This window comes from Paramormyrops kingsleyae, chromosome 20 (genome assembly GCF_048594095.1).
Source record: "Paramormyrops kingsleyae isolate MSU_618 chromosome 20, PKINGS_0.4, whole genome shotgun sequence".
Classification (NCBI taxonomy): domain Eukaryota; kingdom Metazoa; phylum Chordata; class Actinopteri; order Osteoglossiformes; family Mormyridae; genus Paramormyrops; species Paramormyrops kingsleyae.
Window position 1 is genome coordinate 14,213,202 of NC_132816.1, and position 16,154 is coordinate 14,229,355.

Here is a 16,154-nt window from a genome sequence, read left to right on the forward strand (position 1 = left end):
TTATATTTGCCCATGGTAATGAGGCGCATAATTTGTTTAATGAAGAACTCTGTGACATTTCGTTTTTAGTAAATGTAATATTGTATACATAGGTGTCAAGTACAAATATTAACAATTAAACAGGAAATGTTGTATTGCGCCGGGAGAGGAGCGCATTTGTTCCTTGCTTTCCCCTTGAGTGCCGAATGGGGGTGGAGAGTCAGGAATCGTGACGTAGGGTGCCGGCTGTTTAACAGGAAAGAGTGGAGGAGTGTGTAAGGGGAAAATGACCGACAGTGACCTCAATCAAGAGCTTTAGTAATTCTCTATTCACCTTTGTTTTAATGAAGCGACGACTAAGTGCGTGTTCCAGTTAGGGCAGATATACGTGTTTTGCAAGCAGCTTCCGTAGCACAGCTCTGGGGAGTTTGCGGATCATCGACGGGCGAAATCGCTCTCCCCTTTTTTTCTTACTGAAATAGCTCGCCTGGCTTAGACTGTCAGATATGGATCAAGGCAAGTCAGTTGCGGATCAGAAAGGCGCCGGTTTCTGTTTTACCAACGGGCTACAAAATGGGTTTTGCGCACCGCAACTAAGTAATGGGAGCGTCGGCGGTCATGGATCAAGTGGCGGCGGCGGTGGCGGCACCAGCGGCAACCATAGTGGCATTGAAAATTTCCACCATCTTCACCAGGATCCGCAGAATAATGGGTCCCCCGCTAAAAGGTGCAGGCTGCGAAGGAGAATGGACTCGGGGAAGAAGAACAGACCGCGTAAGTATTTCCTCCAGCTTTTTTCTCCCCGAGGAAAGCGATTAAAGGCGATAACTTGCCGGGGACAGACAGGCCGTTCTTTTCAGCGGCGCACAGCTGGTCTATAATAAGATGTCCCGTCTCATGCTCTTTAGAAGATACGCGCTGTATGTACGAAACGTGTGTTATGTTATGTAGCTGGCATTTCAACATCTTGGATGGAAATTTAAAAAGCGTCACTTGGTTTTTGTTTTGTCTAAGTGTATCATTTCTGGATCTGTCTATAAATGACTAATTTGGGCACCTCCATTGCATCCGAGTATGAACGGACGCATAAATGCCGGTTGCAGCACTTTCGTCAACGTGCTTCTTAAATCGCAATGGGTGCAAATCAATGCGATTATGAAGGCGCTGATTATTTTAAGGCGTGCGGAGTTCGATCGCACGACATTATAGTCGCTTATAAGCTGGTCTCTTTAACTGTAAGGAAAGGCACCTCCTCCTCTTGTGTTGTGATGAAACGCTGGAGGTAATTCGCAGTCCCGTTTCATTGGGCGCCTCCCAGTCAGGAGGTTGTGCTGAGAGCGCTGCTGATACGAAGGCCGGGCCTCCTCAGCCAACTACAGGCCGGCATTTGCGGGCAGGGCCGGCGCATAAAACTGCGGGGAATGCGTTTTTCCCCCTATGCTAAGAAGCAGAAAGTTTTCTTACACCGGCAACACAGGGAAGCCAGCATCGAGCTTCAGTAACTTCAAAACACATATAAACTTAAGGAATAAATAGTGCGCTGAATTGGCTTGAATTGAATTGTCTTTGGAATTAAGTCTCGTGTCAATTTTGCTTGCACCTGAACATCACTATGAAGCTTAAGGGTATTAAGAAGCCAGGTAAGTGTCTTTCAGTTAAGTGTGAGCGTCTTTCTACACGTCTGTCTTGCAGCCAAAATCTGACTTCTGACTTTCGTTGTCGTATCTATTTGAGATCTTTCAGCTGTATTATGTTCAGATTCACAGTTTTTTTTAGTTGTCCTTTGCCTTAGTCTACGAAATGAGTCTTCTCTGAGAAGCATGCAGGGTTTGCAGTTCAGTGTTCACAGAAGTGCTTGAAAGTTTTTTGCATCCCGCTGTAGTCCTTCATTTACAGTTCATGTTAAATGCTTATCAGTGTCAAAGTGCCAAAGCACAGGGCAAAGAGTTCAGGATGTTAACCTCTATTGCTTTATTGGTTAGCTACCAGTCATAAGGAAGGGCATCTGTTTATCGTTTTATGAAATATGAATCTGCCATCCCATTTTTGTTTATAATGCAAAATGAAATGCGGAAACATTTGGTATAGTCCACTTTGGGGAGGTAGATGCTGTCCCAGTACCAGGGCTTGGGCACTGTCATGCTCAGTATCCTCAACTCTGATAGTGGAGTGGATCTTCTGATGTGTGCGAGATGCTGGGACAGCCATGGATTTCCCTCGAGTGCATTTTGGGGGAAAGATTTACCTGAGAAATGTCCAATAGATGCTTGGACCACACTGTTGTTGTGATACGTTAAATACCTGTCCGCATTCAGCTGAGCAAATTTGTTTAGTTTGCAAGACCGTCTCTGTTAATTATTGACATTGGCTGCAAAAAGTTTTGTAAATTTCCTGTGTTCGTATCAGCGTAGGGTATATTTTAAGCTAGAGGATATTGATCAGATTGCTATAACTTACACAGCTCTTTCTCCTAATCAGCTGGCAGTCCATCACAGATATATCACGACAGCAATAACAAAATGAACTTAATAGTGACTGAAATATCCTGTTCAGTAGGTACACAAATAATTCCCCTGTAACAGGGGTGGCCAATCTTATCCGCAAAGGGCCGGTGTGCGTGCAGTTTTTTGGGATAACCTGTAGGTCAGCTGTTCAAACCCAGGTGTGAGGACTCTTCAGCCAATCAGTCCTCTAATTAGTAATCTAATTAGGGATTTGCAGCGAAAACCCGCATACACACCGGCCCTTTGCGGATAAGATTGGCCACCCCTGCCCTATAATCATATCAGGGTCAAGTGGCATATTAATTAATATTAATTAGATATCCTTCAGCATGCAGTATTATAAAATATGGCTTTGACTTCCATAAATAATTAAGTGTACAGGTACAATTCATTCCACATTAATACAAAGATAATTATTATAAAATATTTTCGTTGTATGTCTGATAGGGTCATCATTTATTGATATTAATCTCAAACCACAGTTTAGTGTTTGTGGGTTTTAATATCCTTAATGAATTTGGACAACAATTTCTCTTTCTGTATGCCAGTATTGGCCTGCATAACCCCTTGGTTAGTGTTTGCTTTTGCATCCAATAATGGGTTAATTTTGGACGTAGTAGGTGTGTGTGCACTTTCCGTGAATGACGCACTGCTCACTTGCTCCCCCTGTGGCCGCTGAGCACTTTGCGCGATGAACCTCATGGAAGGAAAGTAAACACACCTTTCACCTACATGCACTGCTTGTCATGGTGTCCTTATGGGGCATCACAGGGTCCAGGGCAGTCAGATGGTCACATGAGAAAGTCATGTGACCTTGCTGCTGGTCCTTTGACAGAAGATGTGCAGTTGTCTCATCTGTTTGTTTGATATTTTTGATCTGACAGTGTGTTTTAATTCATCATGTGTCCCCACAAATATTTTGTGTTTGTAATACCAGGTGGTGAATAGTGCTGGTCCAGAAAGTACAAATCCAGACCAATCCACCTGTAGAGTACTCTGTGACTGTGATTCTCTACACTCAACTGGTTGGTTGAAACAAAATCTTGGTTTGGATTTTTACTCTCCACCTCTGTCGATACCTGTGCTACTAGATATTTGGTGAATTTATTTAATATGGACTACCTGTGCTTTTCTCCTGTGCCACCTGTGAAAAATCATAATTGGTTCCATTGCAACAGCTGATGTTTTAAACATTAGTTATGTAAGATTTTATGAACACAGTGTCAGTTAATGTTTAATTTCTTATGGCATGAGGCACGAAGTGTCAAATGTCACAACAAAGATGAACGCCGGGTTCAAAGGTCAGGGGCGCCGCTTCATTACAGCAATATTCACCATGGACTGCAGTTATCACTGGCACTGCAGTTTTAGTTTAGCCAAGGCTGAAGTAACAATTGAGTAAGCATACAGTTTTACATGTCTGTGTTATCTGATACTTTCACAGGTCTGCTTTGTGAGGTAGTATTTTCCTACATTTATTTACATTTACATTTATAATTCATTTTTATTTAGCAGATGCTTGTGTCCAAAGCAATGTACATGTGAGGCGTATAGTATGTAACAAACATATGTGCCGTCACGGGAGCGACCAGGCATAAGTGCATCTAGGCTGAGCTTCCAATGAAGCTGTTGTCAGTGTCTGAGATTGAATTTTGCTTCCTCTCAGCCCCCCTGGATACACCCATCCTCAACTCCGCCCACACTGTGATCCTACTGTGACACTTGTTTCGTTTTTTCTTTTTTTACACATCTGCTCTCTCCCGGATGCCACAATGGCTGCATTTCGTCTTTGTTCCTCCTCCTCCTTTTATTAAACCTGTCTCCACTGTCATTGCCCAAATAAAGTCCTTGTTCCTTCCTCCATCTCCGTGTGGCGTGGCTGCATTCATTGTCCCATGTCCTATCCGGTGCAAGCGACATGCCCACCTTCCGATAAATAACAGGGCGAGGCGGTAATAGGCTACAAAATTACGGGAATGCTTTAATTGCGTATAAATGGCTGTGGAAAAAACATTGGGGAGGACCCGTGGACAGAGCCGTGAGGCACAGGAAGGGGAGCATGTGGAGACTTAGGACTCACTGGTCTAAAATACTCCAAACAGAGCCAGAGAACGGGAGACAGGTGGAAAATATGAGCACTGATAATTCTTGTAACCCGACTCCGTCCCAAGCTAGATGATCGGCCCCAGCCCCTTCTCCTGGTGGCTGTGGTTTTCTGTTTTTACATGGATGTTATGGATCAATGCATGGTCTTGGGGCTAATGAAGATAAAATTTGGAATTGACTCAGATGCGGTGGGAGTCAGAATGCAGAGAAGCAGTTTCCAGTGAGTCCTCAGCACATGGCACTAGTGTGTTGGGAGTTTCCTTAACTGAGGACCTCTCCTGTTTGTAACCACATTTAACAGTTTTATCTTGGATGTGACTAGTTTTAGCGGCTGTGTGTATAAATATATCCTGTGTAAATGCTAGGTGGTTTACAGCAATGAAGTCTCCCCTGTTCCCTGTAGCACAGCTTTCTGTAATTCTGTTAGTTTGGCCCTTATTCACTATGGTCCTCATTTAGGACTTTAGACATGTTGTTTTTTCCCACTTCAAAAAAAAATCTAATTTGCTTTTTTCTGCTCTGGTGTACTGGCTGGGTTTGTCTTCTCCACTCTGTGTTCAGTGTGGGTTGGGCGTTCTTTATAAGGCCAATGGTGTTTGTTACACATCACAAATAGCCTCATTCCATGTAAGTGCACCTTGACCAGCTAGACATTTTGTGAATCTTCTGGTCTGATGGCCGACCCCCTTCATAAATATTTTTTTTAATGACATGCCCCAGTTGCAGAAAACCTGCCTTTATAACAGGCAAAATATCTAAAATATCAGACTCGGCCTGCTCTACAGTAATTTGATTTTGTTTTTTCAGTCTCCATCTTTTTGTTTCATCATCTGTGTATCCGAATTTGTGTTACTGTGTGCCATTTTTTATTTTTCTCTGTGTGAGAATTTATCAGTGCATGTAGTAAGGTTTAGTTTCTTTTTATTATTAAATTTGACTTTCTATGCAGGCATTTCGCTTTGCCGTCGTTTCCATGACAACCACAGCCCCCAGGTGTCAATGCAGAGCCGGTTCCGGGCAAACGCGAGCTGATTCCTCATCATGCTCTGCTCTTCCGCTCGATCTGCAAAACCACTGGATGTTCACTAAACACCACCTCGTATTTAGACGTTTCTGTACGGGCGAGACGAGGTCCATCGAGCGGCTTCTCCTGGCATGTTCGATGAGTCCTTTGTGGTCATCTTAACCGGGGTTCATGGATGAATGCGTGCTGATATTATACAGAGAATTAACTGCAGTATTATGATATTGCAAGGCGTCGTCTGGACAGATTTTGAAAAATCATTGGAGGAAAAGAAATAGGATTCTGCAGCATTGATGGAATTCTTCATTCATTTGAGTGGTTAAATTGACTTTACGCTGCAGCCTTTCCATGGTTTGGGATGGACATCGGTGGGACCCTGGTCAAGCTGGTGTACTTCGAGCCCAAGGACATCACGGCGGAGGAGGAGCAGGAGGAGGTGGAGAACTTGAAGAGCATCCGGAAGTACCTGACCTACAACACGGCCTATGGCAACACGGGCATCCGCGACGTGCACCTGGAGCTGAAAGACCTGGCCATGTGTGGCCGCAAGGGCAACCTGCACTTTATCCGCTTCCCCACGCAGGCCATGCACCGCTTCATCCAGATGGGCCGGGACAAGAACTTCTCCAGCCTGCACACCACGCTGTGTGCCACCGGCGGCGGGGCCTACAAGTTCGAGGAGGACTTCAGAACGGTGCGTGGGGAGCTTGACGGTGGTTCTTGTGGGCGGTGCGGGTGGGAGAAAGATGGTGCTTTTCTTCTGTCTGCATTGTTGGGTTGGTCATGAAGGGTTAGGGTTACATGTTCCTCTGGATGAGTGTTGGTGTATCCCATCTCCTTGTATCACTTTAAAGGTTTTAAATAAGGCAGAGTAAAGGGCAGCCCTTTGCTGAAGAGGACCCCCTTGCCTGTGTTAATATTTTTTCCCCTTTTCCCTCCTTTGTGTCCTTGCAGATGGCTGACCTGCAGCTCCTGAAACTGGACGAGCTAGACTGCCTCATCCAGGGCCTCTTGTATGTTGACTCGGTCGGGTTCAACGGCCATCCGGAGTGTTACTTCTTTGAAAACCCGTCCGACCCAGAGAACTGCGTCAAGAGGCCATTCAGCCTGGACAACCCCTTCCCTATGCTGCTGGTGAACATCGGGTCTGGGGTCAGCATACTGGCGGTCTATTCCAAGGACGACTACAAACGCGTCACTGGGACCAGGTAGGTGCATCGTTCTTTCGGGGATCGTGTTATTGCACGAGTCACACGTATTTACACGACTCGCGTGTCATAGAACTCTTTTAACTGTGAAAATATGATAAGCTCCCTCTTTCAGCAATAATGACTAATGGCGATATGGCTGTAAATGGCTGTTCTAAGTTTATTGGGTCTACAGGGAAAAGCTGAAATGGCTCCCGTCTGGTTATCATTTTAATTTGAACGTCAATTATTCCTAGGATTTCAAAAAAAAAAAAAAAACTTTTGTACAGTGTGTTCGGTGCAGTTCTCAATCTTGTCTGAACCACTTGTTCTAGGTCTTTTCAAGTGGCTTAGTCAAATCTCAGCTCTAATCAGAGCTCTGTCATTTGCCAGCTGTGTTCATGAACCCCCTGGTGGCAGAGCTTTGGAAGTGCAAATTGCTTGGGTTGTCTTGACAGTCTGCTACAATATGGCTTTGCTGACCTATCAGATGCCCGCGAGTTGGTGGTTGCCAGAGTAGAATCACTGTGTTCCGCCAATCAGATATTAACTACTACTCATAATGATTGGTGATTCGCTATCAGTTAAAAAAAACCCAAAAAAAAAAAAAAGTTACAGCAATTACAGAGCTGAGGATTGAAGAAAATATTGTAGAATGTTGTAGAAGGTACATGGGATTACGATACAGGAAGTAATATTTTTTAACAATTATTAAATCTTCATACATGTCCAACATTTGATGCTTACAATTGATTTGTATTATAATTGCTCCAGCTTTAATTGAAACCTTAATAATCAAATATAATCAATTGTAAAAATTATAATTGCTCTACTATTGATTGATCTCAATATAATCAAGTATACGTAACCTACATGGTACATAATATGATAGTCTTGTAAGGAATAGTCCTTATTGTGAACCTAGTTAAAGCCTAGCTGTCTTCCAGACTTACGCTCACTATGTTATGCATAGTTTGTCTAAGGTAATCACTTTCCTTTTTCACTCACCATTGTGGCATCACACTTACTCAGACATAGTTAAGTGGGCAAATATTTTTTTATATATATATATATATATATATATATATATATATATATATATATATATATATATATATATATATATATATATATATATATATATATATATAAAATCAGTTTGAAATAGACTTAATAAACAAATGTGTTTTCACTGTGCGTGTTAATAAAGGAGGTTTGTATAACTTCCACCTCCTGTTATGCGAGTGATGTATCAATTTTCGCAGTGTTTCGGGATTCTTTTAATCAAAATTTTTTACCGCATATATATAAAGATCATCGTGATTAATTTAACTGCGTTAAACAAAACTGTGTTAATCAAGGGTTACTTCTGATATGCAGCATTGGTGAGAAAGCACATAGACATGTACGACGACAGTTATTCTTTTTTTTTCTTAAAATATGTTACCTGGCATTCTATTTGTTTGTCGCCAAACGCTCCAAATGGTAACTTTTTGACACAATGTTATTGCTGGTCATACATCTATGTTACATGATATATAGAATAATTTTAGAGTAGTGTCTGACCAGTTGATCTAGTCTTGAATAATAGATAATGTTTTTAATGGCAGCCAATGCTTAAGGTGGATGATGTCATCAGAGTTGAGCTTCTACCTGCAGGTCTTAACACGAACCGATAAAAACGCCAAGTTAGCAGGTCCCTGTGGTCTGATTTTTCTCCTCCTGCCCCTCCAGCCTGGGGGGCGGTACGTTCCTCGGCCTGTGCTGCTTGCTGACCGGCTGTGAGACGTTCGAGGAAGCTCTGGAGATGGCGGCCAAGGGGGACAGCACTAATGTGGATAAGCTAGTGAAAGATATCTACGGAGGAGACTATGAGCGCTTTGGTTTGCAAGGGTCAGCGGTAGCATCCAGGTGAGGGGCGTCTAGCCTGTTCCCCATTTCATCTTTGCTAGGTCCTGGTTAGCCACACGCATATAACTAGCCACGTAATACTCATCATTCCTCAATCATTTTCTGCGTTCTTTCTTCTTCTACAGCTTTGGCCACATGATGAGCAAAGAGAAAAGAGACACCATCAGTAAAGAGGACCTTGCCAGAGCCACCTTGGTCACCATCACCAACAACATCGGCTCCATTGCTCGCATGTGTGCTGTGAATGAGGTAATTAAATGCCATTAGATGTGTGCTGAAGATCCCGCAGATCTTCTTAAAACTTCTGTGAACTTCTACTTGTGAGAGATGGGTGATGGGCGTTAATTTCAGCTCCTGCCAAAGTGTTTCATTTTTAAAAAAAAAAAATAGGAAACATCTTTTGCATGTTTAAATGTGAGAGCAGATCAATTCTGGTCAAACATATATTTATTCAACATCTATTCATACTTAAAGAATATTTTTTCACCTGGAAATGAAACATTACAAACCAAGATTAATGTATGTGAAGCCGACCATATCTGTCTGGAGTTCTTATAGCCTCTACTGCCGGAGTTGAAAATTTCCTGATACTTGAATGTTTATCTTGAAAAATACTGAATAACAATTTCTTTCACTTACTTTAATCCTTTTATACATGCACACTATTGTACTGTTATTTTAACATGACACAATATTGGATATTCAATATAACACAAGAAATTGCGAGATAAACAGCAGTGGAGAGCTTATACGGTACTTTGGGTGGGGAGACGCAAGCAGTTCCATGGTTCATACAAATTCTGTGTGCTTTGAGCTTCTTTACAGTGTTGCCTTGTGGCATGGTGATCAAGCAGCATTGTACAGGGCTATCAGAGCGCTCAGGACAAAACTTGGAAGCCCTGTTTGCGTGACATTTGAGGGGGATGCAAATAATGGCCTTGGATAGATGTTCAATGTCTGTCAATATCCTTAAAAAATTACCATTGAAAGTGGCAACTGCTGACATCAAAACCTTTCTTCCTTGCAGCCTGATCCAGGAATTGCTTTACGTTTAACAACTTAGTTTTTCCTTGGGTGAATATCATCAACTTGATGTTGGGCTGTTAGATAAACCACTTATTTAAGTCCACCACAAAACCCTTAGGACATTTTTCCTTTCTGCTTGAAGTCTCTGTACTATTTTAGAATTCGAATTTAGATTTTGTAGTGAGGAATGATCTCATTATGATGTCAGCTACCCATGTGCTAATCAGTGATTGTGTCTCAGTTATAGACCTTTGTTGGCTCTTGGTGTGTGGTCACGCAGTGTAGTTAAACACTCCACAGTTAGGTGGCAGCACAACAGTTCTTGGCACCGAAGTGACCTGAGGGTATTCTCTGAAGGTATTCTCCGATCACGTATTGTCTCCATCCCTCCTAGAAAATTGACAGGATCGTTTTTGTTGGGAACTTCCTCCGGATAAATATGGTGTCGACAAAGCTGCTGGCCTACGCCATGGACTTTTGGTCAAAAGGACAACTCAAGGCCCTGTTTTTGGAACACGAGGTAAAGATAGGGCTATATGAGTGTGTTTTTATGCATATGCGTACTGGGGTTGGACAAAATAACAGAAACACTGTTAAAAAAAAGCACTTTAACCTTGTAGTCGCCTTTGTAATTGTGATTTAGTTACTTCAAAGTGCATTGTATTAGATTTGAATATCAATTAGCAGTATGTGTCAGTTATGAAACGGCCTGATAATCGGCACTTTGAGTTTTCAAAGCAGAATAATACAACTCCCCCAGACCCTGACATGGATGGATGGATGCATGGATGGTGCAGCTGATAGCATTCCAAAGATCCCAAATAGTCATGCCGGAATTATGTAATGCATCAAGTCACAAAAATTCACCAAAGGGGAACAAAGTAGCTGCTAAGTATCATAGAAAAGTTATTGCAGGATCGAATCAGCATCTCTGTGACTCAGCCTCAATAACAGTATGTTGTGAACTTATGGTGGAATTTCTGGCAGACCTGCCTTTTGGGTATCCCATGCACCCAAAGCCAGTGTATACAGACGCGTATCCCAATGTAATGAGCACAAAACCTGGGTCTCCAAGTAATAGGAAAAAAAAATCATTTGATCTGCTGAGTCATATTTCGCCCCTTTCCCTTACATCTGGAGAGAAACATGCTTGAAAAAAGCCAAAAGATGCCTTCATCCCCGTCTTCGCTGATAAAGGGCGGCCATCTCACGATGGTCATGCTAGCCATGGAATAATGAGGCCATTTTAGAGGACCAGGTGCTCCTTGTAGTGCAAACACTGTTCCCTCGTGATGGTCCCATACTCTAAGAAGATAATGCCCCTATACATTCTGCTAAACAAATTGTGGTTTCATGAACTGGCATGAAGTCAGACTCCTTCCATGTCCTCCCCATGAACCAGGTCCATCATTGAGCCCTCATGGGATTTATAGATACAAAGTAGATTTCCTCTAACTTCATCTCTGAAAGAACCAATGACTTTTCTTCTCGAATATTACTCCAATATTCCATCACACACAGGTCAGGACATATATAACAGCATTCCAAGAAGGACTGTGTCTTTTCTGCAGGCCAAAAGTGCCCCCATTCAAATTCTTCTTATTCTTCCTTGATATTACCATTTTTTAAAGGTGTTTCTGTTATTTCTATCCACCCCCTTTATTATATATATATGTGGGCGTGTTGTGAACGTATTTTATGTCTGTATTTCGAATTTTGGTTCATACCAGTAATGTCTAGGTCAGGGCTGCCCAGTCTTGCTCTTGGAGAGCTGCCACCCTACAGAGCTTAGGAACAACCTTAATTTAACACACCTGATACAGATAATCAGGCCCTTCAGTATCACCTCCGTATCAGTCAGCTATGTTGAAGTTAAGCTGGTTGTCATGCGGAGGTGATACTGAAGGGCCTGATTATCTGTATCAGGTGTGTTAAATTAGGGCTGTTCCTAAGCTCTGCAGGGTGGCAGCTCTGGTCTAGGTTAATGTTTTGGGTTAAGTGTAAAATTGTTCATATAAATACATGTATATGTCATGTGAAGATGGTTATTCACCAAGACCAAATGGAATATCACATCTTTACATGGGCGTATGTGAGACAGCGAAGTGAAACCAGTGTTTTGTGTCCCTCGTTGTCCGTAGGGTTATTTTGGGGCTGTTGGTGCTTTCCTGGAACTGCTGAAGCTGACTGATGATTTGTGAGGAAAAAAACGGGGAACCTGCCTCATCCGAGAAGCTGCTGCACGGCTTTGAAGAAAGCCAGTATACGAAATGTCAAAAAGCCATTTTAATAATTTAACGAGTGTAAATAGTTTTGATTTATTATTTTTTTCTCGCCTCTTGTTTCCTTGCCCCCTTAAGATTTTTATAAACTAATTTAAACACCGATGCAGTCAGGAGACAAGTTGGATCTCGGACATCACACTTTCCTGGTACTGTGTGTAAATATGTATTTTTAGAATGTGTGCCAAAGCAGAATTCTGACCTTCTGTTTGTTTATATTTTGGTTATATTTGATTGTGGTAGATTTAAAAACTGTGAGGACCTATATCAAGAAAATGGACCTGTAGTACACTGGCTCTGTGACACTTTTCTCCTTGCTTTTACTCTGTCCCTCAAGAGGTTTGATGAGATTAATTGATCTCCAGTTAGAGAAATGCCTCAAAAGTAGCCGTGACGAAAAGCAATAATTTAATTTTCTGTAATTTGCTCGAACTTAGTCCACATTGTCCTGTAGTGTCTGTGCATTGTCCCCTACCAAACACCTAAGGAAGAATGTCCTGGCCATATGGAAGGTGGGACCAAACTAGACACTTAATGTCCAGTTTTTATTCCCTCTCAATGTTCAGTCTCATCCCACATGCCCAGTGAGAGTAAGGTGCAGATCTTCTACAGGGGGTGTCCACATAGCGTATCACTAACTTTGCCAAAAAGGGGTCCATTTTCTTCCTTCTTCTGAGGTGTACTTTTTAATCAAAGTGTGAATCTTTTTTTTTCTTCCCTTTATGATGTTTTTTTTTCTTTTGTGACAAGTAGCCCCAGGAGATTTTATTCAGACCTTTTTGGTTGTTTTTCATGACATTTCATGATAGTATCTCGGTTTCAAGTGAAACTAAAAAGCTGGCTTGTGAACTACTCTTACCTGCCTTGTTCTTGACTTTTTCTCATCACCTGAACTAGTGACTTCAACAGACATCTATCGCGTCCCTGTACAGCGCCTTTTGTTCTTTGTATAGCTGGTGGTTTCCAGCTGTAACCAAGAGGGAGGCCGATCCCTCGCAAATCGGCAGCTTTACCATTTCAGATGCGCCACTGGACATTAGCCACGGGAAAGTTGTCGTTTCCAGCAGAAAAACATTGTCCGTATGGAGCTGGAAAGTAGGATTTGAGCAATTGTGGTGATTAGGGGTCGGGAAGGTTTTAATGGACTGGAACTGGAGGATTCCGATAAGGTGTTAGAAACCATACGTATAGTATGGAAATCGCCTGAAATAGATTGCTGGGTTTAATGTGCGTTGGCTTTTTTCATTAATTTCTCTTAGCATTTATGTACACCATGTTTCAGCTGCCTTTTCTGATTCTTGGAATCTGCAACGATATATATTATTTCACACAAAGACCTCAGAATGCTGCCGATTGCCTTGATTAACGAAAAAGATGTTGCATTTTCTTCCTGACTTTAGGATGGATGCGTTAGTAATTTCACTGTCGACCGCGTTATACTTTGTGTGGCTTTACGACTTGAGATGAATTTGTCGGTGTGTCCTCGCATAGGCACAGCGTACTTAGCCATCTGTAATACTAAACCGAGATTGCGGTGAATTACAGTTTTGGGTCGTGTCTGTGTAGGTGAACTGCCTATGTCTAGCCTGTTCCGGCACCCTTGTCTAAAGCAGTGAGTCTAAAAGGTGTGCTGTAAAAAATATTTTGCACATAACACTAACGTCAGTGTTGTTCCAATTAAACACTCTCACAAATTGCAGCTTTTAAAAGTGATCTTTTTAAAGAAGATAGATTAGGCAAGTTTATGCAGAAAATAAAAGTATTATAGTGATTGAATGGAAATTCGATCCTCCCAAGAACTAAACATGGATTTCTGTTCAAAGTTTGTCGTTATTTCGGTTTGCCTTGGCTGCTTACAGCTTATGTGTGTGTGTGTGTGTGTGTGTGTGTGTGTGTGTGTGTTTGGCCTTGCTTTTAGGTGAACAAAACACCTTTGGAAAGTTCAAAGAACAGTAATAAGCAGAGCTAAGTGCAGAATGCTTTATTTCTTTTTATTTTATAAACAGCCCAGCCTTCGCTGAGTTTTTAAACCAACGAGCAGCTACTCAGCCAGATACCTTGAAGACTTCATATGTTACTGTCAGTGTGGCATAGACCTTGAACTCCAGCGTTCAAGCAGCTCTGGGGCTAATGCATTCTATACATTTTGCAATGTGATTGAGCCACTGCCATGATTCTGGGGGCCCTGTCCTGAGGTGGTTCATGGAAGAAACATCCAAACTGCAAGCCCATGATTTATAATACAACAAACTCGGGTTTGTTTAATCGTCAGAGGTTAAAACACACCGTTAACTTCTTTTTTGTTTTTTTTTTTTTTGTGTAAAGGCTGACAGCCTTGCCTGTATGCCGAGTGCCAGAACAGAGAAATTAAAAACTGCCATTCCGAAGTAGGTTAAGCTGCTTTTCCATTTTACGCAGTTGTGTTTGTCCTTATTGTTTGAACCACTGCACTTAGTGACGATGTCACTGTGAGCAGATGCGACTGGCATCGTCTGCATTTCTGTCCTCAAGCAGTAACTTTGCCTAGGTTACCTAAGCTATTAAGTTCTTTAGTCATGCTGTTGTACTTCACGATACAACTGCTAATGTTCCAGTCTCACCTATTTCAAGATGTGTGGAAAAGAGCAAAATAGCACACAATGGTCAAAGGACCATATTAAACAAAGACCTTAGATTAAACATCATTTCCCCACTAAACCTTACGACGTGTTTTGGGTGTGAACTGAATGGCTCTCACTTTGTTTCTTTGTGAGCTGTTTTGTTTGTTTTTAAATTATTATTTAAGTCTATTTTTTTGGTGGGGGGACCTTTGATTCTTTTTTTTTGTGGGGGGGGGGGGGGGGGTTGTTGTGGTGTTGTTTTCAGGCCTCACCCTTTTGCATTTTTGAAGTTAACATCGGGATGCCACCAAAAGAACGGCTAAGAAAAGATGGAAAGGAGTGAACAACTTATGCTGAAATAATATTTCAAAATTGTCTTTGAAATCTTTTTGCAAATGGAGCCACTGATATGCTTGATATGCCACTGATATGCTTGATATGCTTGTCTGTGACATTTGTACATGGTAGTTAATTTCCTATAAAACTGGAGAGGAAGTGAATATTATTGACCTTTGTATTTGGGGGACCTTTGACGTTTTAACCATTTTGCATTTTTCTTTTTTTTTTTTCTTTCAGGGTTGCCTTGTTTCTTTTTTTTTTTCCTCATTTGTGCACATGACTCGTGTCTGATGGAAGAGTAACCAGTAAGGCGGGGCATATAGCTGAAATCTACTAACAGTGTTTCATTCCTGTATTTTATGCAATGGCTTACTGGTTAATGTTAATTCGGGTACCTAAATACACTGGTGACGCTATGTATCTTTATAGCATTGGAGTAACAGGGTGTGTTAATTTTAACAATGGAATATTCTATGTTTATAAAGTTAATATAATTGTACTTTTATGGGGGAGATGGCTGGTGAACGAGCTTAAAATGATTTTGGTGTGCTTTTGAAATTTGCTTTTGCAGTTTTCATTCCTGATTGCTCGGGGCACAGTTGAATTGAACAGATTAAAGCTTAAACCAGTCTCTGTTCGTATCAGGACACCTCGGCTCAGCCCTGCCTCAGTTGGCAGGAGCTTCGCAGCATCCAGAACGGAGCGGACGATCGGGAATGCAGTCTAACACCACAAGTTTAGCTATTCTTGCTATGCAGTTACCTTTCTAATAGATTTTCAGTGTTTTCCTATGCTGGAGATTTGATTTCTTTCTGTATTATTTGGAATTTGTAAATATTAAATGTGAATTTATGCAAAAATGTGTGTTTTTTTCCCCCCCTGTGCACTAAATATTTAAACACTGTGACACTGTACCAAGAACAAGTCTTGCAGTGGTGACCCACTAATACAGGAGTTCCTGAAACTCTTCAACATTTTGTGTCACATGCTAGATGAATGGGGTTATTTAAGGATGTGAGCTTGCAGCTTGAACTCGCCCACCCCTCCCCCCCCCCCCCCCCCGCCAAGTCCCCAGGAGAATCCCATCTTTGCACCTGCACTGTGCCAGTAAATTATCTCCCCATATATGTGGGAAAGCATTACCAGAGCAGGTTTAACCGTAATAGTGACAGATTAACCAAATGATGCAGCTGCTA

At 41.9% G+C, this 16,154-nt stretch overlaps 1 protein-coding gene across 2 annotated transcripts; it reads left to right on the forward strand.

Moving 5' to 3' along the window:
* Positions 1-184: 184 nt before the first annotated feature.
* On the forward strand, positions 185-15,818 carry LOC111853743 (pantothenate kinase 1). Of its 2 annotated transcripts, none has more exons than XM_023830999.2 (7): positions 185-753; positions 5,955-6,307; positions 6,568-6,821; positions 8,535-8,711; positions 8,837-8,960; positions 10,132-10,257; positions 11,879-15,818. In XM_023830999.2, the coding sequence occupies exons 1-7, from the start codon at positions 486-488 to the stop codon at positions 11,936-11,938; spliced, it is 1,362 nt and encodes a 453-aa protein (XP_023686767.1). In that variant the 5' UTR covers positions 185-485; the 3' UTR covers positions 11,939-15,818. The 2 variants fall into 2 exon arrangements, with proteins under 2 accessions (XP_023686767.1, XP_023686768.1); XM_023831000.2 differs by lacking the exon at positions 185-753 and adding an exon at positions 825-1,619.
* The last annotated feature ends 336 nt before the right edge of the window (positions 15,819-16,154 follow it).

Coding starts and splice junctions, on each gene's coding strand:
- LOC111853743 (XM_023830999.2), top strand. CDS start 486: ATGGATCAAGGCAAGTCAGTTGCGGATCAGAAAGGCGCCGGTTTCTGT. Junction 754..5,954: donor GGGGAAGAAGAACAGACCGC/GTAAGTATTTCC, acceptor TTTACGCTGCAG/CCTTTCCATGGTTTGGGATG. Junction 8,961..10,131: donor GCATGTGTGCTGTGAATGAG/GTAATTAAATGC, acceptor CATCCCTCCTAG/AAAATTGACAGGATCGTTTT.